General features: G+C 46.5%; 2 protein-coding genes across 2 annotated transcripts; both read left to right on the forward strand.

The window, feature by feature from the left end:
• Positions 1 to 1,223: 1,223 nt before the first annotated feature.
• On the forward strand, positions 1,224 to 8,566 carry LOC134025178 (uncharacterized). Its single transcript, XM_062468074.1, has 4 exons — positions 1,224 to 1,331; positions 2,066 to 4,225; positions 7,850 to 8,019; positions 8,558 to 8,566. Exons 2-4 carry the CDS (start codon positions 2,173 to 2,175, stop codon positions 8,564 to 8,566), a joined length of 2,232 nt encoding a protein of 743 aa, XP_062324058.1. The 5' UTR covers positions 1,224 to 1,331; positions 2,066 to 2,172.
• Positions 8,567 to 9,574: 1,008 nt separating this feature from the next.
• Positions 9,575 to 22,647, forward strand: LOC134024447 (formin-like). Its single transcript, XM_062466870.1, has 17 exons — positions 9,575 to 12,174; positions 12,390 to 12,498; positions 13,393 to 13,454; positions 13,564 to 14,255; positions 14,428 to 14,569; positions 14,875 to 14,962; positions 15,337 to 15,398; positions 15,524 to 15,612; positions 15,800 to 15,929; positions 16,287 to 16,433; positions 16,570 to 16,629; positions 17,043 to 17,163; positions 19,692 to 19,784; positions 20,734 to 20,785; positions 21,100 to 21,249; positions 21,629 to 21,710; positions 22,053 to 22,647. The coding sequence occupies exons 1-17, from the start codon at positions 10,138 to 10,140 to the stop codon at positions 22,095 to 22,097; spliced, it is 4,161 nt and encodes a 1,386-aa protein (XP_062322854.1). The 5' UTR covers positions 9,575 to 10,137; the 3' UTR covers positions 22,098 to 22,647.
• Positions 22,648 to 22,890: the final 243 nt, after the last annotated feature.

Here is a 22,890-nt window from a genome sequence, read left to right on the forward strand (position 1 = left end):
ACTAGTGCTTATTTATCAAATATGATAAGATTTTTTTTAATTATTAGGCCTACAAACAGTAGCTGACAGTCAGCGCAACGCTCGTGTGCACAGTGCACACCGCAGTCCTTGCGGATTGTGACAGTTGAAGTCTGACTGGAAAAAAATCAGAAAAATACATGTCTGACCTCTAGTGGACCATTGTGAGACATCTAAAACACTATCCTACAGGACATTCAGTGGAAAGTAGGGGGGTGCGATACTGCTAAATTTGGTTGTATACGTTTTTTCACCTGATATAATGTGTAGACCCCATCTCCTAACATGTCTTGCCATCGTGTGTGTTATTTTCTGTGTTCTTTTGTTTCAAGTTTCAAGTTTTTTATTGTCAGGTGCACAGAACAACACATGACTGGGCACTGAAATTCTTGGGACAAGACAAGGAAGCAACCTGGCATAACATAACATATGTACCAAGAACATAGATTACATCTATGATAAGCTCAAATTGAATAGAAATAAAATAATAATAAACCTCCTAAATATACAAAATAGTATGCAATATACAATACAATATAGTAGACCTCTAACACACATAAAGACCTATACTAACCTTATAGACATAACTAAGTTAAGACAAGACCTATACTAACCTAAGACAAGTGGGGTAAGTTAGTGCAATAACACAATGAACAACCTGAGATAATATGGAGATGATGTATGCTCTTTTCTAGCAAAATTTCCAGAGGGGATACACATTATATCAGGCCGTTTTTTCACCTGATATAATGTGTACCCCCTCTCCTAACATGCGAAGGGTCTGTCCTGCCATCGGCCTGATATAATGTGTATCCCCTCTGTAACTCATATGGTAGACAGCAAAAGTTACAGAGGGGATAGTGGATAGCCTGACTACTGTCAAGTAGGCTATGCACTGAGTTCAAGGTCTGATTTAAATAATGCCATCACACCTGTACTGTAGGCTATGAGAAGGGATGAACAGGGCTTATTATTGTAAAAATATATAGGCTACACATAGAAAAATAATAAAAAAAGATAGCAGAGTATAGGATCCGCTTTGACAAATCCTCACTAACCAGCTGCATGATGACACCATCTGCTACCTGTCTCGCAGGTTGACTGACTTAATCAGGTAAACCAATCGGATCCGTGCACAGAGCCAACAGCGAAAACGATTGGTTGATCTCCTGTCTGTCACTGTCGGAATGTCACTTATCTGACATCAGCGCTCTTGAGTGCGGCATGCAGTGCGCGTTTTCTTTTTTACTGTATGTGATTGTTGGCCAAATGTGAATGATGGCGATGTAGAGACGTAGATGCGAAAGAAAACTGTGAGTATTAACCGAGAGTTAATAGAGGGTTGTAGGCTATGAAGAAAATCAAACATTATCATTCACAAGTGGTTTAATTGTCACTTTGTTGTGTCAGGTAAACTACATATTTACATTTAATTCATTTAGCAGACGCTTTTATCAAAAGCGTCTTAAAAAGAAATAGTGCAGAAAGTTGGCTACAGTATAAAGATCAATAATCAGCAGTGCATAGTTGTACAGTATTTCGATGGTCAGAGAGTCGAGGATGTAGGCTAGTTGCAATGTTGTTGCGTACAGTAGCTTATGTCTATGTGTTTCGTTTAAGCAACTTTATGACCGGGAAATTGGAGGTCTGGCATTTGTGGTCAAATAATTTCTCTGCTATTTACCGGAGCAAGAAGATAAGGCTACGGAATCCCTCTTTGTAATGAATGCTCAGCCTGACGCATGCATGTCTACAAACCTTGGAAAATGTTATTGGCAGGAAAAAAGACAATATTTCACTCCCCTTTACAAAGTGCAATTCCTGGTTATCTTTATTTCCACGCCCTCTATCATGATATCACAAAAATATGAAATATGTTTAAGTGTTCCTGACAGTGATGTTTCTGCATTTAACACGTTTGCATTCCTCATTAACCTACCTGTAATCACTAATAACGTATGCAGCCCTTACACACGTATTTGTGACCAACCTCCATGTAAAATTACATTAGGATATTCACATAAAATTTTATTTTTCTTATATTAAGGTAGAGGCACACCAAGGGATTTCAAAGTAGTCAGTGAGTGATATACTAGATAACTCTCTCAAACTCCTTTCCATTGCCCAGCCTACCCAGGCACAGAAGAGGTTGACATGGAAGGGACTCACTCCACCCACCTTCTATACAGTCCTATTGAGGAGAAGGTCTCCAGGACCCAGTGCTTCCCCACACACAGGGCCCCTGCTGGCCAGCAAACCTCCACCTTCTTCAAAAAACAGCCAATAGCAACCCACAGCGGTCTGTGGGAGGAGCCTACAGAGGCGAAGAGGAGGAGTCAAGCAGACGAGCGGGATTCCAGGAGTTTTAAGGAGGCACTCAAACCCAATAGTTCTTCAGATCTCTTTTGGCTGACGGACCTGCTGCCTCTCTGCTATCAGTGTAAGTCCATGTTGGGCATGGGGAACCAGGGAGGCAAGACCAAGAACCACGGTTCCCTCGAAACCCAAGAGGGTTCTCCGGGGTCACCACATCCCCAGACTGCCAAGAGGAGGAGGAGCACGGAGGGGTCGAGATGCACCAGCAAGCTGGAGCACACCCTGGCTCAGTCCTCCAGGAGCTCTCGGGGGACGTCCAGAGGACGCCGGCTGAAGAGGCTGTGGATGATGAGAAGTCCCCCGGCGGAGGAGCAGTTGGACTGGGGCCCGACAGAGCAGAGTCCTCCCTCCGAGGTTCAGAGCTTCTCCACAGCCGGAAGGGCCTCGGTCGTGAGAGCAGCCGTGATGGGAGCCAAGAGGGAGAACCTCCCTGGGGTTCTGTCCTCGGCTCTGGGGGAGAAGAAGGTGTGTTCCGGTTCCGCTACATCCCCGGGTTCCTCCAGCAGGGTTCCACGCTCTGAGATCCGTTCCCTTTCTCCCAGGGACGTCCTGTCTTTGAAAGACGTGTCTTTTCACTTCGACTCAGACGCAGAGCTGTCGGAGTATGAGAATGAAATGTACAACGCTTGCGCGTCCCCTTCCAGCCCTCAAAGTGACGGGGAGCCCCTGGACAGCACCAGACATTCTCCAGAGGGGGGCATGGCTCAGGCCCTGAGCCCGCGCCAAGAGCAACGCACGCCAGGCAAGGAGTGGAGGGTGGAGAGGGTGGAGATGGAGGAGAGGGAAAAGGCAGCCCAGCGCCGGTGTGTGGAAATGGAGAGGAGGGACGCAGCCTGGAGGGTGAAGGGGAAGATCAGGGAAGTGGAGGGGATCATACGCCGTGTCAGCTTCACCAGCGGAGACTGGATCAGAGAGAGAAGAGAGGGGGATGACTGGAGAGAGGGTCAGCTGTTTGCCTCCTTACCAGATGGATGTGCGTGTAAAGAAACAGTGTCTGAGCCTCAACCCCAACCCCTGACTCAGCCTCGCCCTCAGCCCCAGCCTCAACTCGACCAGGTTATAATGGTGTCACAGCCTCAGCCCCAGGTCCAACTGGAGGGCTGTAGTCCCACTCAGGAGAACACTCTCCTTGTTGAGGAGCACCTGTACCTGGGTGAGGCCTTCAGCCAGAGGCTAACACGAGCCTTCTGGATGGAGGGCCTGGGTGAAGATGTAGACTGGGAGACTATGAGACATGGCGGAGGCCTCAGAGAGGGTAGGGAGACAGAATGGCCCTTCAGCTTTGACCCTGGCACCCCTGAATCACCATCGTGGAAGTCCCTTACTCAGTCCCCAAACACCTTAGAACTTCACAGCGACATGATCACCTTTGACCCTTTCACAGAGTTGGAGGCATCCTCACCACCTCCCCTCACCACCCTGGTGGACACATCTCCCCTCGCCCCCAGTAGCTTCCACAGCATGTCACCTATTCTGTACCCTCATCCAATTGGCCCTCGTCCAGCCCTACACTTCTTGCTTGGGCCTCTCGCCCAGCCGTCGGAGGAAGAGGAGGGTGAGGAAGAGGAGGGGGGATACGAAGAGAGGAAGACCAGGCGTGTTGTTATAGACTCTCAGGGAGGTGATAGGGGTGTTGGAGGCAAGACTGTGGCCACCAAGGGAGCTGTAAGCGACAAGAGGAAGTCTAGGAAGAGAGTGGCATGGCTGGACCAAAGACTGAGCGAGCAGAACCAGAATCAAAGCCAGGACCATGACCAAGATCAGGTCCAGGACCAGACCCATTCTAGTCCCAGCTGGACAACCTCCAGCGTGGATTCAGTGTTTTGTTCAGGTAGGTGATAAAACGGTTATGAAGTCAAGCATTAGGTTATAAAACGAGAGTTGAGGGTACTGGGGTGTGAGATTGAAGATGTGTGTGGAATGGATTAGGTGAAACAGAATGCCTTATGTAACTGTTATTTGTGAAGCCAACCCAAGTGGAGAGTGTGTGATCCACGTGGGTTTCTGATGCACCAGAGGTGGTAGATCAAGGGTTGTGTGCTGTGGCTCTGGGGGGCTGATGAGGAGGGAGAAAGCGGTCCTGTGATGAACTTACAGGCTGAGCTCTAACTGGCAGGTTTAGTCACTGATTATATCTCCCTTCTGTAAAATCCCGGTCAGTGTGTTTTCTGCCTCACCCACCCCTGCATTCCTCTGGGTGTCATGTGAATCCTTGAGACACACACACACACACACACACTACTTACACGCAGCTGGCACAACTAACTCAAACATTGCCTGGAATCTGGATAAGAGGATGTGTCTGGGAATGAGGGCCCCATGCTGGCTGACCAAAGTTAATCAAAAGCGGTGGGATGAGGAGTTCAGTGTGTCTTTGTGTGTGAATGCTGTGTGTGTGTGAGAAAGACTCTGTCAGGGGTATGCTATGTGTGTGTGGGTGAGCGTGTGTGCATGTGTGTGTGTTTGAGCGTGTGTGTATGTGTGTTTATGTGTGTGTATTAGTATGTACGTGTATTAGTATGTGTGTGTATTAGTATGTGTGTGTATTAGTATGTATGTGTGTGTATTAGTATGTTTGTGTATTAGTATGTGTGTGTATTAGTATGTATGTGTGTGTATTAGTATGTGTGTGTATTAGTATGTGTGTGTATTAGTATGTATGTGTGTGTATTAGTATGTGTGTGTATTAGTATGTGTGTGTGTGTATTAGTATGTGTGTGTATTAGTATGTATGTGTGTGTATTAGTATTTATGTGTGTGTATTAGTATGTGTGTGTATTAGTATGTATGTGTGTGTATCAGTATGTGTGTGTATTAGTATGTGTGTGTATTAGTATGTGTGTGTATTAGTATGTATGTGTGTGTATCAGTATGTGTGTGTATTAGTATGTGTGTGTATCAGTATGTATGTGTGTGTATTAGTATGTATGTGTGTGTATTAGTATGTGTGTGTATTAGTATGTATGTGTGTGTATTAGTGTGTGTGTGTATTAGTATGTGTGTGTATTAGTATGTGTGTGTATTCAGGCATAGGGGATGGGCCGGGCACCTGACCAGACTCCGTGGGGCCACAGAGGGATGTGAGATGTGCTCTGACCTGAGCCGGAAACACTTCATCTCCAATGAACAGGATTAATGCATGTGTGTGTGTTAGAGAGAGAGAGAGAGAGAGAGAGAGAGAGAGAGAGAGAGAGAGAGAGAGAGAGAGAGCGAGCGAGAGAGAGAGAGAGAGAGAGAGAGAGAGAGAGAGAGAGAGAGAGAGAGAGAGAGAGAGAGAGAGAGAGAGAGAGAAAGAAAGAAAGAGAGAGAGAGGAGAGAGGGAGGAGAGAGAGAGACAGGGATGAGAGATTGAGAAAAGAAGACAGGCTCAGAAATTCTTAATGGATAGGAGTATAGCTTAGTCTTGGTGTAATGGGGACTTCATGGGGACTGTCTGGGAGGGCTGTACCTAAAGTTGGTATCCCAGGCATGTGTGTGCATGCACGGTAGAGAGAAGCAGCGTGCATCATTGAAATCTGGTGTCGTTATTGAATGGGGTTGAATTGAGGACAGTTGGACAACTAAAAAAAAATTCCATAAGCTGGAACACTCTGATCTGTCAGTGACTCCTGCCATCTGACGTAACATCTCTGGTGCAATCACAGCAGGGACCAACACCCAATACTTTCCACCAGCAGTAACGCTTTTATCCACCTGTAATTTAATGAGCAAAGCTAGTTCAGGCATGGCACTCGGGCAGCACGCGTCATATCACCCATCGCCGTGTTCTTAGCACATAGGCTTAGCTCGATAGGCGGCGCTATAAAGTCGCACACATGCACGCACACGCATCCTCCATTACCTTTGTGTTCTGCGCTGCTGCCACCCACCACCATCCCCTTCTCCCCCATGTGGTCTGTCTGTTCACTCGTTGCTCCCTGCCTCATGTCATGCATGCTGCAGTGAGGGCAGGGAGCGCCATTCAGCCAAAGTTAAACCTATTCTCATGTATATGAATAAATGGTGAAATCAATCACATGAGTGTCTTGACTGTACGAGTATTTTACAGGCAAATGTCACAGACCGACTTAGTCCATTAAGTAATGGACATGGCTTCAGCTATATTTACCTTTCTTATCTCCTTGGTCCTGAGGCTTCTAGGTCAGTATCACAAGGCTCTCTGTGGCTCGACCAATTAACACAGTTGGCAGTGAATCTTCAGCTGTCACATTACATTTACATTTAGCAGACGCTGTTATCCAGAGCAACTTACAGGGACATTCTCCCCGAGGCAAGTAGGGTGAAGTGCCTTGCCCAAGGACACAACATCATTTGGCACGGCCGGGAAGCGAACCAACAACCTTCTGATTAAAAGCCCGACTCCCTAACTGCTCACCCATCTGACCCCCACCTAGTGTCCCTAGCTGCCAGGTATCTATATCCTCATCCTGACATCCTCATTAGTTAGCCTACCACCTGGCACTTCATCTCTTCTCCTGTCTCCCCACCCCCTTCTCTCTCTTTCTTTCTTTTCCTCTCCCTCCCCTCTCTCGCTCTCTCTCTCACACACACACGCACTCCCTTTAATCCCACAGTCAGAAATAATCACACTAACTCCTGACAACACACAAAGCCAATTGGATCCAGTTTAGTTACAGTATCAAATGATAATATGTGAACATCCCCCAGACAAGCAAGTGTAAATAAGGCTTGAGATACAAGTGCATAAGCACAACATGAGGGAGTCAGGTGGCTGAGCGGTTAGGGAATCGGGCTAGTAATCTGAAGGTTGCCGGTTTGATTCCCGGCAGTGAAAATGACGTTGTGTCCTAGGGCCAGGCACTTCACCCTACTTACCTCGGGGGAATGTCCCTGTACTTACTGTAAGTCGCTCTAGATAAGAACGTCTGCTAAATGACTAAATGTAATGTAACATGAACTGCAAATGAGGATTTTTTTAAATAGATGTTGATCTGTGTATCTTGATACACAGATCAACATAAAGCATGTGATTCCAGTTCCAATTTGACGGAAGCCTTTGGAAAGTTATTATTACTCTGAATGATTTTGTTTTCTGAGAATGCCCTCTTCATGTCCACTGGGGGGTGCTATATCACAGTTGAAGTAGTGTGTGTGTGCTCATACGTGCGTGTGTTCGTCCTCCTGTCCGTGAAAGCCTTAAATGGATGTTTATGTTGATGAGGCTGCTTTACTCTTACCCCACAAATGATGTACACCATTATGAATACAGGTGTGTTGTCCGATAGGCTGTGTGCAATTGGCTGGTGGATGACAGCCTGGGCATGTACTATATGCATTGTGCGTGTGTATGTGTGTGTGTTACAGCCTGTGTATGTACAGTACCGTACGTATGCATTGAACATCCTTCGGGACAGCAAAGTCAATGTTTTCTTATCTAATCTTCCACGTGCTTGGGTGTGCGTGTGCATGTACGCGTGTGTGTGTGTGTCCACAGATGAGGCCCTCCGGAGACAGGAGGAGGTCTGGCTGCGTGAGGTGGAGGAGTCTCTTTCTGTCTGCAGGTCCCTGTCCCGGCCCTCGCGCCCCACACACGCCGACTTCCTACGCATCACGCCGCAGGAAGATGACATCACCAGCGACTCGTCCTTGTCGCCAGAATCAGCTGTGAGTTCCCCTGACGCTGAAACAGAAACGCAGTCAGTTGATGCTCATCGGACGGCTGCTCGTTTCAATGTCTTTACCTGTTGGGGAGTGAGACTGCTCAGTGGTAGAGCATTTTGACTGCATATCAAGGGGAGATTCAATTCCCCCTTCCTCCTGTATGTTGTTTTGGATAATCGTGTCTGCTAAATAAATACATAATAATATTTAGTATTTTTATCTTGGCATGCATTGTGTTGCTTAGTTTGAATGCTGAGTTTGAGTCTCGAAGGTCAGCTCTTAACTTAGTAGCCCAGTCCAGGTCTGACAAATGTACAGACTGTATTTAGCGAGCTGTATAGAACCTCGTTGATTTAGTCCCACTACTGCGTGAGCAGGGGATTTTTCTAACTCTCTGGGTGAAAAACACTAACAGAGGACTGCTTTGTGAGCCCCTTGGCCTTACATGTACACTGCTGTGCATTGTGTCTGTGTGTGAAAGCATGCTGAAATGCTTGAGTGGATATACATGTTCGCTGTCAGCTTTCTCCCCTGTTGACAGGGTATCTGATTGAAGACCTGCCTATTAGACTTATAACACACTTGTCTAGTTGGCTTGTAACACACCTGTCTAGTAGATTTGTGACACAGTTGTCTATTAGACTTTAATAGCCATGTAATCCTCACCCTCTGTGACATAGCGTGTTAAAGGGGCTGTTCGGTAAAATAATAATACAATAATAACTTTTGAATTGATATGATTCTCGTCTATGCTGGGCAAAATTTGATAGACACAGACAGTTAGTCACAGTGACACACAACACTGACAGCCCTTTATGTCCATCTCATCACAGCGCAATTGCCCTAATTATGTAATTATGGTGTTTTCAATACATCTAATACTACTGTGTGCACTATCTCCTTCTCATAGTATAGTTCCAACGAATAAGATGGAGACTCATTATCATTTGTTGCCCTATATATGTCCTGACCAGGTCTCCCTCGAAAAAGAGATTTTAATCTCAATGGGACTTCTTGGTTAAATAAAGGTTAAATAAAATAATTCTATCCTAATGCTATTTCACAGGATTATCTGCTTTAATTCCTCTTGTATAAACTGAGTTTTGGATTGAAGCCACATTTTCCCCCTCATTATAGGAAGTGTGAGTAGAATTATAGTTCAAGTTTTGTCTCTCCTCCACAGTAGGAGAACTTTGTCCCTCCTATACCTTACCCCTCCCCCATACAGAGCTTAAACAATCCATGTTTCCATGGATTTGTGAACCATAAACCTGTAAATTCACTGAGGCAAGGAGCAGTGAAGGTGGGTTAAGCCACGGTTTACACAGAAAACGAGTTCTGTGTTAGTAAGTCCACCAGAGGAGGGACGAAAGAGACCTGCACTTCAGCTGATTAGTCACCTTACTTCAGCCAGGCAACTCCCTCCGAACTGGCACCGACTGTTTACCCTCCCATAGGTCTGGGTGTGGCGCCTCGTGGTCCAGGATGCCACCAGTCTCCAGCTACTCACGGATGTAGGGAGGGGTCTGATATACTGGCTGCTACTGTACACAGGCTGTCTGAGGTGGAGCAGGGAGAAGACTGATAGGTGAAAACAGAAGGGACTGCTTTTCTCCCCTGAAGCTAACCTGTGGGATGTCCACCAAGATGCTTTGGTAGATGGTGGGATCACAGACAGAGTTGTTTACGGAATGCATTCTCGAGTTAGCGCGAGGACGTTTTCAGAAGTTGGAGCAGAAACATGTTGGGTTTCCAGAAGTGGTGAGCTGAACCTTTCTCTGGGGCTGTATTGTGGACAAACTCTATTGGATTATCCAAGTCTTGCATAGCACTGGAATTTGTAAACAGGCATTAAAGGGATTTCTTGTTTTTGCATTTTTGAACGTAAACCGAGACATGCATGATGCATTTACCGGATGATGTGAAGGTACACTTGGAAAACGTTTACTCCTGATGCATGCCTATGTTCAGCCTGTGGTCTGCACCTCTCTGTGTCACAGACCATCTCAGGACGAGATTTCTCCTTGAGGGTATAGGTTGGTTTAGGTGCAGTTCTATGGGCATATGTGAAGCCCTCTATGACATTGCTTGTAAAAAGGGCTATACAAATTAGATTTAAACATGAGCAGAGATAACAGCAAGTCCATTCTGAACAAGTTCTCCTCCATCTTCACTCGCCCTGACCCGGCCGACTCGGAACAGTGGGACCAGGAGACGGCTGTGTTGAAGCTCTATCGGACCCTCTCAGGAGAAGACTTTGATTCCGAGAACGATGCGCCTGGTTTAGACAAGCAAGTAAATGGCCATCTGAAAAGAGAGGTTTCCTGGGGTTTGACGAAGGAGAATGGAGAAACTAATGTTACAGGGTCACGTGAGAAACAGGAAATGGACACTTGTGAGGGTGACATGGATTTTGGTCGTGTTAATGTTACCCTGCTGGGAACTTCAAGCTCTTTATGTGACGATGTGAACGGCGAGATCGTCTGGGTGACCGAAGTAAAGGCAGGAAATTACATGAAAAAAGAAGAGGAGGATTCAAATGGCAATCGTGCCAGCCAGTCAAAAGAGAGCATCGAAGTGAGGATGCCTAACTTGCAAGAATGTGGTGATCCTACAGGCGCTGACCCAGAAGACATGGCCACAAATCACAGACAGAATGCAACATCAGAGGACTGCAGTGTGGAGGAAGAGTCCATTGATACACATTTGCTTTCAGACGGCTACATCATACACTCAAACTCACCAACAGCTTGTTATAAGAATAATCCTTCTGAGGTAAACACTGTGGATCACACAACAACCAATCAAAACCAACAACAAACTTCGGTCTCTGATGAAAAAGTAATGACATATGTTCATAGACAGGAAGAACCTTTAGACATCAACAACCAAGACATCGATCTCCACAATAAGGACACTTGCTACAGTAGACAGAATCATGCCCTTAGCCAGGAGCTCGCCCCAGAAGCTTGCATTGGGGATGTGGTCACTGTCTCACCCATAGAGACTGCTGGTAAATTCGGTGCTATTGGATTGCCCGACACCAAAACACTGCTTATAACTCTTACAAAGACTGAACTTGTCTCAGAGGAGCTGAACACACCACCAATAGTTCACAAGAGTTCACAGGAGTTCACAGGACAGGGAGAGACAGGAAGCAGATCCAACAAAACACAGAACGAGGATGTCCTGCCAGATGAACCTGTGATAGAAGAAGCTGAAGAGACTCAATTTAAGGAAAACAAAGAGATTTTTTCACAAACTGCTACCGTTTCATCCCCAGAAAACACTTCCAAGGCACTAAATGAGGCTGATACACATAGACACATCATGAGGTCACAGATTCAAATCACCCTAGAGACACGCGCTATGGAAGCACCAATCTCCCCTGCTATAGAGGAACTTGTAATAACAAACTCCCCTAACCACCTGGACTCTCCCACTGAGGCCACCTCCCGGCCCTTCAGCCCCCAGAATGGACCTCCATCTCCAGCCTCGACTCTCCCCAGTGGCCCCTCATCTGACTCCTCGACCATCAGAACCAACTTCTCTCCAGGCTCCCCCACAGACAAGTCTATCCAGCTACCTGCCCTCTTCTCGGGCCTGAGGGTACTGAGGAAGGGGGTCACAGGGGTGGAGCATGATACGGTGGCCCAGATCAGACCGGGGAGGGAGGCTTCTGGGGTCCCCACTGAGAGGAGAGGCAGTTTTCTGAACCAGCTGTCCCAGTTTCTCAATCTGGACCATGACAAAGGAGACAGCATGGGACAGGAGACTATGCAGGAGATGAGGCAGGCGGACCCCTCGCAGGGAGCTGAGGCCGTCAGTGAGGCCGCAGAGGAGAAGAAAGAAGAGAAGAAGAAAGAAGAAGGACAGAAAGAAGAAGAAGAGGAGAAGAGCGAGCAGGACACGGCAGAGCTCACTCTCCCAGCTGTGGCCAACCCTCCAAAACCCTCCAAGGAGTCAAAGCCTGCTGCCTCGGGCGCGGAGGCAGCCTTTGGTGCCTTCAAGGCCTTTTTCACTCCCAGGCCTCTGAAGAGGGAGGCAGATCTGGAAGCTCTGAGAAGGAAGATTAGGAGTGACAAAGAGGCGCTGAAAGCCATCTTTGAGAGAGCCTCCTCCAAGACACCTGAGAAGAAAGGCCTCACTGAATCAAAAGTATGTCCTATATTTCCCAGATGCTTTGTTCTCCTGTCTGTGGTTTATCTGCACTTCCATCCAAAATAAAACATCAATATAAATCTATATCTTTCCAGGGTTAAACTAGGACGCAGTGCCCAGACTACACAGTTGTAGTAACCCTTTCTATTCTTTAAATCATATTCATGTTGTTATGCCTCTCTCTCCCCTCGATCCCTGCCCCCGTCCCCCAGCCGGAGGGCTCCTGTCCCGGGGAGGGAGAGGACCGCACCCCCGGCCGTCTGCAGGCCGTCTGGCCCCCGCCCAGAGAGGAGAAGCTGGGTCTGAAGTACACAGAAGCAGGTAAGAACTCAGTTCCAGGTCACACAAGTTCACAGGCCTGTACCGGATGGGTAGAGCTCAATGATTAGAGCATTTGACCGCAGAAGAAAAAGGTATTTCATTTATATTTACCTTAAATTAGTTAAGATATGGTTATATGCGCTATGGTCATCTAGAGTGATTTACGACAGAGAACCTATTTGTGAATCAGCCACAATAAGTATGTTTCTAGCATGATGAGTTCTGAGTAAAGAGTATCTTAGAGAATCAATGTTTGTTCAGTGATGCTTGGGATAGATGTGTACTCGACAGCAGATTGCTCCTCAGCAAAGGTAAACACTCCTCCACCCTGCATGTTTGCAGGGTAGGTTTGTCACAGCCGTGACTGGAGAGAACCTCACTGGTGTGGTTTACTGGTTATACAGATGTTTATACTGAACTTATTTCTCAGTGTTTATGGGGTATATATGGGACTGGTGGCTGTGTAACAACTGTCCCATTGGCTGATTCTACCAGCCTTTCTTACAAGAGTAGAGTATAATAAAGTTGACTACAGTAGGGTAGAGTACAGTACAATACAGTAAAGTTGAGTACAATAGGGTAGAGCAGCCATTCCCAACATTTTCCACTTCGCGGCCCACTTGCATAGCTCAAATATAATGACGCCACCACCCCCCCCCCCCCCCCCCAACACATCCGTTCACTTAATTAGTGCTTATCTCATATAGTTGTCAACAACAAAAATTGAAAGGTTTGAAAAATATTTTAGAAAAAAAGTTTTGAAAGGTTTAAAAAATATATATTTGTAAACGTTTTGAAAAGGTTTTGAAAATAAAGTTGGGAACTACAGACTGTTTACTAGCAGCTCATATCACATGATGTGCAATATTTCTGAGGAAATTCCCATGTCTGCAGAACACCAAGCAGCGCTCCTTCATCTGAAGAGAGAATGCAAAGAAGAGGTGGCGAAGTTAGAGGTCAGTGATGCTGCAAAAACACAGAGTAATATAATCCCAGGGGTGATGTACTGCGATAAAAAGAAGTCTATGTGCCTGACTGTGGGCCTGAACCTGTAAATGTCTACAGGACAACTTTGGGCGACAGCTCTCCTCGTTGAGGGAGCAGAAGGAGGAGTCTGTGTACCACCTGCGGCACGCGCTGGTCCAGCTGCAGGCGGAGCTGGACCTGGGACGGAGCCACCAGCGCGGGGACCTCCGTGATGTGGCTGTCGACACGGGAGAGGACCTCACGCCCCGGTCCTTCCGGAACGTCTGCGTCCAGACGGACCGGGAGACCTTCGTCAGAGCCCTGGAGGATGAGGAGGGTGGAGGGAGGGTGGAGGGAAGTCCTCAGCCCCTCCAGCACGTGCCCGGGAAGCTGGACCTGGCCTCCATCTGCATCAGTCTAGCAGGACAGAGCGAGGACGGGCCGGAGAGGGCCCTCTCTCCCTCCCACCTAGCGCTCCCTCCTCCTCCTCCTCCTCCTCCTCTTCCCCTGGCTGCATTCGAGTTTACTGCAGCTGGAGGATTTCAGGCTTCAGAAAATGATTCTCCCCCTCCTCCTCCTCCTCCTCCTCCTCCACCACCTCTTCCCCCAAGCCTGATGCAGGTGACAGGCTGCCCTCCAGCCCCTCCTCCGCTGCCTGGGTGTGGCCCCCCACCCCCTCTCCCTCCTCTGGGGGGTCTGATGGTGGAGAAGCCCCTCAGGAAGGCGGCTGTGGAGCCGGCCTGTCCCATGAAGCCCCTCTACTGGACCAGGGTCCAGATACACACCAGCAGGTAGGGTCTGGGACCTCACCTGTCCCTATAACCTGCTCCTGGAATGGTGCTTAGACGTACATTATACATACAATGAAATACTTTCTGCCTATATGTCTTTCTTTCTTTCTCTCTCTTACTCTATTTCTCTTTTTCACAAAATCTTTGTCTATTTTTCTTCCTTTCTCCTCAGTAACGAAACACTGTGGAACTCTCTAGTTGAGCCAGATTTAATCAACACCAGTGAATTTGAAAACCTGTTCTCCAAGAGTGCAGTGCAGAACAAGAGGAAGCCTCTGTCTGATGCCTATGAGAAGAAACCCAAAGCCAGGAAGGTAAGCCTGGCTTACTGGCCTTCTCCTGTGTTGAGTGTGTGTCTTGTCCACCAGGTGGTGCTGAAATCTTGGGCTCAACTGAAGCCTAATATGTTGACCATGAAACATTGTACACACAGTATGTAAAACACTGCATTGTATCAGCCACCATTAGGAGGCCCCGGTAATGGACTGAAATACTGCATGTTTTAACCTTCACTGCACTCTGCTTTATGTAGGGAACAATAGGCACTAATAGACTGTGTGCTCTAATTGAGGCGGGGTCGCTGTCATGGTAACGGCGCTGCCCTGTGTGTTTGTGTCAGATTGTGAAGCTGCTGGATGGGAAACGCTCCACGGCCGTGGGCATCCTCATCTCCTGCCTGCACCTGGACATGAAGGACATCCAGCAGGGTGAAGAAGACCTGGCCTGCGTCCACACACACATTTACATTTAGTCATTTAGCAGACGCTCTTATCCAGAGCGACTTACAGTAAGTACAGGGACATTCCCCCCGAGGCAAGTAGGGTGAAGTGCCTTGCCCAAGGACACAATGTCATTAGGCACGGAATCGAACCGGCAACCTTCTGATTAATAGCCCGACTCCCGAACCGCTCAGCCATCTGACCCCTGCACACACGCACACACACGTACTTACACACACACACTTACACACACACACTTAAACACACACACTCACACACACACAGACACACATGTATGCAAGGTCACGGACGCACGCATTTATATATACAAAATAATACCATTTATGCATTTATTTCTACAGCTGTTCTCACTGTAGACAACTCTGTGGTGGACTTGGAGACAATAGAAGCTTTATATGAAAATGTGAGTGAGATATCTTTTAAGTATCTGTTATATATGGTCTACTTTATTTATATTTATTTATTTAAATGGGTGCAAAGCGGCCCTGCTGTGCTGGCTGAATGTTCCCTCTCTCCTCGTCCCCTCAGAGAGCTCAGCCAGATGAACTGGAGAGGATCAGGAAGCACTACGACTCATCAGACCAGGACCATGTCAAGCTGCTGGACAAACCTGAGCAGTCAGTCTGTTTTTATTCCACCTTTAACACAGCTAGTAAAACAAGCATCATCAACCATACTGTGTGTGTTGGTTTCTGTGTGTGAGGGGCTGTTTGTACTGGTGTGTTTATTTTTGTTATGTGTGTGTGTTTCTCTGTGTGTGTGTTTCTCTCTCTGTGTGTGTGTGTGTGTGTGTGTGCATCTCAGGTTCCTGTATGAGCTGTCTCAGATCCCAGACTTTGCAGGCAGAGCTCACTGTGTCATCTTCCAGTCTGTCTTCATGGACGGCATCGCCTCCGTCCAGCGCAAGGTGGAGACTGTCTCACGCGTCTGCCAGGTAGTAGCTCTCAGTCTGGGATGTGAAGCATAAGCCTACTTAGGAGCTCCCAGTGTGGAACTCAGAGTATGGACTGTGGTTGGATGTTTAACTTAATAAAACCTACAGATTCTGAATTATGAATGAGAAATATACCCTTTACCCTAAGCCTAAATGTGACATGTAAACCAGACACCTGATAGACCTTAAATGTTCCATAATCGTTCCGTGCTACCAAAACACTGTTAGAACTAAGCACCTCTGATCCTGCTGTACTATCTACATGCACTTTTTGTACATCGCTTTGGGCAAAAGCGTCAACGAAATGAATAACTGATATAATGAGACTGCCCTTCCCCCACCCTGGCATGTGTGTAGGTCCTGCAGGAGCAGCGCAGTGTGAGGGACGTCATGGGGCTGGTTCTGGCCCTGGGGAACCACATGAACGGGGGGAATCGAACCAGGGGCCAGGCGGACGGCTTCAACCTGGACATCCTGCCCAAGCTCAAGGACGTCAAGAGCAGGGTGAGAAGAGAATAGAGTAGAGTAGAATAGAATACAGTGGAATATACATTAATAGAATAAAAGAGAACAGAACTGAACAGAGTGGAATAGAATCCAGTAGAATAGAGCAATGCTAATTTCCTTCTGTCTATTCAAGGACAATCGTATCAGTCTGGTGGACTATGTGGTTTCCTACTATCTCCGCAATCTCGACGAGGTAATGTGAAACACATAACTATTGTCTCGGAGATCTTACTGTGGTTGCCTGTGTTTACTGTCGGTAACACCATAATAACTGCTCAACATAAAGCACTTGTAAAGAATGAGGTCAGAGTAAGTTGACAATTTATAAAACATAAGTAATACATTATTTAAACATTATTAAGCTAAATAAACACAGTGTTTTGCGTTGATATCTACGTGGGGACAAAGTTCTCCATGATGTATGGTTTTGTCGATTGCTGGCTGTTGTTGATTTTTGACTGGTGATTGTTGTTGTTGTGTTGATTGTTGTTGTTGTGTGGATTGTTGTTGTTGTGTGGATTGTTGTTGTTGTTTTGATTGTTGTTGTTGTGTGGATTGTTGTGTTGATTGTTGTTGTGTTGATTGTTGTTGTTGTGTTCCCGCCAGCACGCGGGGACAGACAGGAGCGTCCTACCTCTGCCCGAGCCCCAGGAAGTGTTCCTGGCCGCGCAGGTCAAGTTTGATGACCTCACCAAGGACGTCCGCCAGCTCAGACGAGACCTGACAGGTAGGTCTCACCCAGCGTCGTCATAGAAACGACAGCATTATCTGAAACAGTCCGACGCGGCACTCCCTTTTTACGTAACTTGCAAAAATGTTTTTGCCATCTGGTACGTTCCACAATCCTGTCAACCAGGTTCTGGTCGGGCACACATGCAACCCACAAAAGCCTCCGAATCATAACGCGATACCCACTTTGAATAATGACGGCATGTTTCGGTGTGCATGCGACTGGGTGACCGGAGTCCGGTTACTTTGCGGTTGTTCTGTTGTGTGTTTGAAAACGTTGAGCAGACGGTGTAACTCTATCACTGCTGCTCTTCAGAAAACCCCCACAGACAAAACCTCAGCTGGGTCTGGCATCATTTTCCTCAGCCCCATCACAAGTAACACGTCCGACTTCCAGTCATAGGCTCCAGCCTTTGAGAAAGCTCTGCTTGTAGTTAATTTAAGGGCCAGATCTGAGCAGTCAAACCGCAGAGTCTCAGAACAAAAGCTTGCCTCTCCTCCTATCCTCTCCCCCTGCGCCCACATGATGCCATTCACTGTCATTGCCAACCAGTTAGAGCAGTCTTTGGTCACTTTTGGACAATGTGTGGCTCTCTTTCCTTTCTCTCTCAACGCGTGAGTTCAATAGGACAGTTTGTCTTGCAGAGGCCGTGGAAGAATAGGGCCAAATTTGCAGTATCTAATGAAATTCGAACAACATTGGTTGACCATGTTTCGAACCATGGGGAATGGAGTGTCTGTTTTTATATGTGTGTGTTTATGTGAGTGAGTGAGGGAGTGAGTGGGTGGGTGTGAGCGTGTGCGAGAGTGTGTGCATGTGCCTGTATCCGTGTGTTTCTGTGTGAGTTTGTGAGCGCATGTGTGTGTAAGTGAACGTGTGTGTGTGAACGTGTGTGTGTGTAAGGGACCTGTGTGTGTGTAAGGGAACGTGTGTGTCTGACAGAGACCTCTGGGACTGCCCTGGCGCCTGTCAGACACAGCCCTGATCCTGCCCATCAGATCTGTCCTCATGGAGCCTCCTGCGTGTCTCCATCAGGGGGCGACGTTCTCTGCCCCTCTCGTGTGTCATCTGGGGGACTCCTTATCGGCCGACGGACCCGTCTTATCTCTCCTGGGGTCTCTGCAGCGACCTGGGACTCCCTGCCCTGCCTGGGTCCATCGCCCGCGCTTCAGTGTGGCCCTCAGATGTGTGTCATAGATGCTTTTCTCTGGCTCTCAACACCGCCTCGTCTTATCACACGGATGCCCAACCACCGTAGCGATCAGGGGCTGACATCACGGGTTCCTTTTGTTCTACTTGTTTGATCCTCCCGCATGCCTGGCATGAACCGTGCTTTAGTTTTTTAATCTTTTTTTTATTTACTTGGGAGAAAGGGGTTAATTTGTGCGTTTTGGTGTATTGTATTTGTTTGTTTATGCGTCTTTGTATGTCCTTCTGTGTGTGTGTGTGTGTGTGTGTGTGTGTGTGTGTGTGTGTGTGTTGTGTGCATGTGTGTGTGTGTTTGTGTGTGTGAGCTCTGTGCTCTGCAAGATGATGATGAGGATGCATGATGCATCGAAACATAAACTCCTCTGGGGAGTTATATTACAAGGGTGGTTGGGTGTATAAATACACATGAATTAAACTGCTCATGGAAGGGTCTGTAATCCATTTGCTCTACAGTGAAACATCACATCTTGTGGTTGCTAAAATGACCAAACCATGAGTGTGACCAGTGAGTGTCATTTAGATAGTCCTGAATAACCTGCAGGAGTTCAGTAGGCATGTTTTACAATACAAATAGCCATGTGTACCAAACTGGGCTGTGTCCCTGTTTACCTGGGAGGGAATGACCCTCTTCAGTCTGAAAAGAGCCAAAAAAATAAACAAAACCCATAACAAACAGTGAGTCGCCACACAATGCAGATACCTGTCTCCACAGTTTACACAAAACCTGAATGAAAACAGTATTCTTTGTAATCTTATCTGGTAGATGTTGATGGAGCGTGTTGGTGGAGGCGCAGGGTGCAGGGCTGACTCCCTCTGCTGCCTGTATTATGACTGGATCAGGAGACTGGCTCCTGTGATCCACTGATTGGACGGTGAACCAGAGGGGACAAACAGAGCAGTTCGGAGCCGGAGGCAGGCTGAAAGAGAGAGAGAGAGAGAGAGAGAGAGAGAGAGAGAGAGAGAGAGAGAGAGAGAGAGAGAGAGAGAGAGAGAGAGAGAGAGAGAGAGAGAGAGAGAGAGAGAGAGAGAGAGAGAGAGAGAGAGAGAGAGCAAGGGTGAGAGAGAAAGAGAGTGAGAGAGATTCTGCTGCCGCCATCTTAGGTGCATCTAAACAACTGTTATCTACAGGAAACCACAGTGATAACCTTTGACTCTGGAGCAAGTGGAACATCTCCATATTCTCTTTACCTCCCATTTCCATACCAACAGCAATCAATGTGAAGAGTAATATACACACCATTGTCTGTGCTTGTCCTGAGTGGACTTAAGATGACTTGAATGACTTATACATGTGTTGCTTGTGTGTCTTGTCTTAGTGTGTGAGATAGCTGCTCAGAAAGTTTGCTCCAGCTCCTCTCCGGATCATCTACAGCCCTTCAAGGACAAGATGAAGGCCTTTCTCCTTTCTGGTGAGTCACCAGCGCTGGTTCACGGCAGAGTTCATACCTGGGACATACAGGGATGAAATGGGTTGAAAATAATTTGAGAAAATACTTTGACAGGTGTCTACTGGGAGTGATCATGGTGGCATCTGTGTTTACCTCTGTCTACCCATCCCTCTTCTCTTCCCTCTCTCTCTCTCTCCTCTCCTCTCCTCTTCTCTTCCCTCTCTCTCTCCTCTTCTCTTCTCTCTCTCTCTCCTCTTCTCCTTCTCCCTTTCTTCTCTCTCACTCCTGGCTTCATTATTCTATTGTTTCTAGCCAGCCAGATAAGGCCATGCACATCCTGTTATCACAGTAAATATCTGTGGCTGTCCCCTTTCAGTGTGAGATTATGCACGTATAAATCTGTGCGCGTGCCTGTGTGTGTGCTTATGCATGTGTGTGTGTGTGTGTAACGGATGGCAGACATCTATGTCTGTGGGCAAGATAGTTGGGTTCAGAGGCTAGGCTAGACACCCAGATAGGGATCAGGGAGATTTGGCAATGACTGGGTCTCCTGCCTGAGACAATCAGACCGGCAGGAACATCCGACTGCCTCTCTCCCTCAGAACCCTGCTCTGCTCTTAGAAGTCCTCAGACTGAAACAGAATCATACACCATTAGATACACAAAAGGACTAAGGTTGTGTGCCTGTTATTTCGCGGTAAACACAAACCCATTTGAAAGTGGCAGCAAGAAAAGACCCATTGTTTACTAATTGCCTGTGAAATTGCTGTTTTTAAGTAGCAAATGGCCGTCTGGCTCCAGTGGACAGGGTCATCATCTAGAAGGTTCTCAGTGCTTGGCCTTGATCAAGGATGTCTCAGAGATCACCTCATGATAATGATCACTTTAATGTAAAGACATAGTGTTTGTGGGACTGCAGTTGAAATGTCCTATTATTGTACGTATTTAGTTTTTGTTTTGTTTTTTTCAGCACAAAAAGAACATGATGAAACAGAGTCTCTGTTGATGTCTGCTCAGAAAAGGTTTGATGTGACAATTATTATTCTTTCTTTAGAACTCCAAAACATTTTTATATTATATTATGTTCAATTATAATCATATTAAAATGTATTCTATTCCAGTCTGCAGGGGGATTAATAAATATCTCATATTATTCTAAACATTGTATGCAGCAGAACTACCTTGTATACACTGTACTGCCAAAATACATCTTTTCACATTTATTCATGAACTCATAACATACCAACTCAAATAATGACCTCATAAGAGCAACATAGGGGTGTGATATGATACCATGAGGTCAAAGGTTAACCCTTCTCTCTCTGCCCTGGCTCAGATTCCAGGATGTGGTGCTGTACTTTGGCCTGAAGCCAAAGACAGGAGAGAAGGAGGTGGCGAGCGGTCACTTCTTCATGCTGTGGTTTGAATTCTGTGTTGACTTCAAGACCAGGTGGAAGAGAGAGAACAAGAACATCTCTAAAGAGAGGTAATCTGCGAGGGGAGAGAGTTGTGTGGAAGGACTTGTCATCCTTCTCCACTAAAACGGTGTGACCATCAGTTTAGGTTCTGGGTTTATAAGTTGTAGACCCCCAGCTGATTGGAGAGTAACAAATACCTCTAAGTGAATATCGAAAACAAAGATAGCCGGTATTCGTCATTCAATCAGGATGACACTTTGTCATAAGCGTCACCTAAAAAAGCATCGCTCTCATACAGGTGGTCCACTGGTCCACCTGAACTAGCATAAATCCTGACGTAACCAGGTTCACCTCGAGGCCCCCTCTCTCCCTCCAGTATGTGACCTTCATCTTAGAAGATGACTAGAAGGTTGAGGTATCTTTCTCTCCCTCTCACCTGCCCTGTAGGCTGAAAGAGGCCCAGCTGTCTGTGATCAGGATAACTGCCGAGAAGAAGGTGGAGACCAGGATGATCAACCCCAACAGCCTGGTGAGCAGAGATATAGGAGGCCAGTGGGCTTCAACGCACTGCCCTGCATGCTCTAGATGTTTCCCTTCTCTAACACACCTGGTTCCAATCGATGGATCCTTGTCAAACTCAAGTGTGAATCAGGTGTGTTGGAGCGGGGAAACAACTAGAACAGGTCAGGTGGTCCAGAGGACCAGGGTTGAAGACCACTGCAGCAGGCCACTTCCATGTTCATAGCTACTACAGATTCAACTAGCAGATGTGTGTAGATGTGAAGATTACTTGAATTTGTCAATAGTAATAATGTACACAGGCCTTTTTTTGGGGGGGGTAAAATGAGCGTCTTCCTCTGTGCCCTGACAGAAAGAGAGACTGCGCCAGAAAGAAGCCAGTCTGAGTGCCAGCTGAGAAGACGAAGAGACGATCCTCTCCAACTCACCTGCTTCTGGATCAGGGGACAATAGATGAACCCCCTTGTGATGTTGACTCACACACACACACACACATACACCGTCCAGAAGCTCAAATATCAACATGTGTACTCAGTTCAGTTGCTGAAACAGACTTGTATCTCAGAGGAAGGTCGGAAGAGTGTCTTTGTACTGTTAATACATACAAAATACTCATACTCTAAATATTTATAAACGATATGATTATTATATGAATTAAATGAAGGATGGAGAATTCAGCCCATCACTATGAAGCACTTTTCTTAAATTTAACTTTCTTAAATATCTATCGATCTAATGTCAATATAATGTGTTTACTACCGAATTTAATATGGTTTTGTTTTTAACTTTGTTTTTTTATTTTAAGAATAGCTTTAGATCTGTAAAATTTTCAAATGTTAAAATTTCCTCATGTCTTTTTTATCTGTCACCCCTCCTTGATTTAATTAAAAGAAACAGGCAAAGATGTTCTGACAAGATATACAAAACAAATTGTATTCATCAACTATTTTATTTACAAAAACTCTTGATATAGTGACAGTGCAGGTTGTGTAATGGGATTCAAGAACATTCATGTCCCTTCTGCAGTGATGGACAACCATTACCATTCCACACAGTGGAAAAACACAGCATATCCCATTCACATGATCTTGCAGAAGATTTATATGTACACACACGTGCCCTGAAAAGAGCTATGAAGACAAGGATGCCAAATAATTTCTCAATATATCAGGCTATATTTTACAGTATAT

Source organism: Osmerus eperlanus, chromosome 8 (genome assembly GCF_963692335.1).
Source record: "Osmerus eperlanus chromosome 8, fOsmEpe2.1, whole genome shotgun sequence".
Classification (NCBI taxonomy): domain Eukaryota; kingdom Metazoa; phylum Chordata; class Actinopteri; order Osmeriformes; family Osmeridae; genus Osmerus; species Osmerus eperlanus.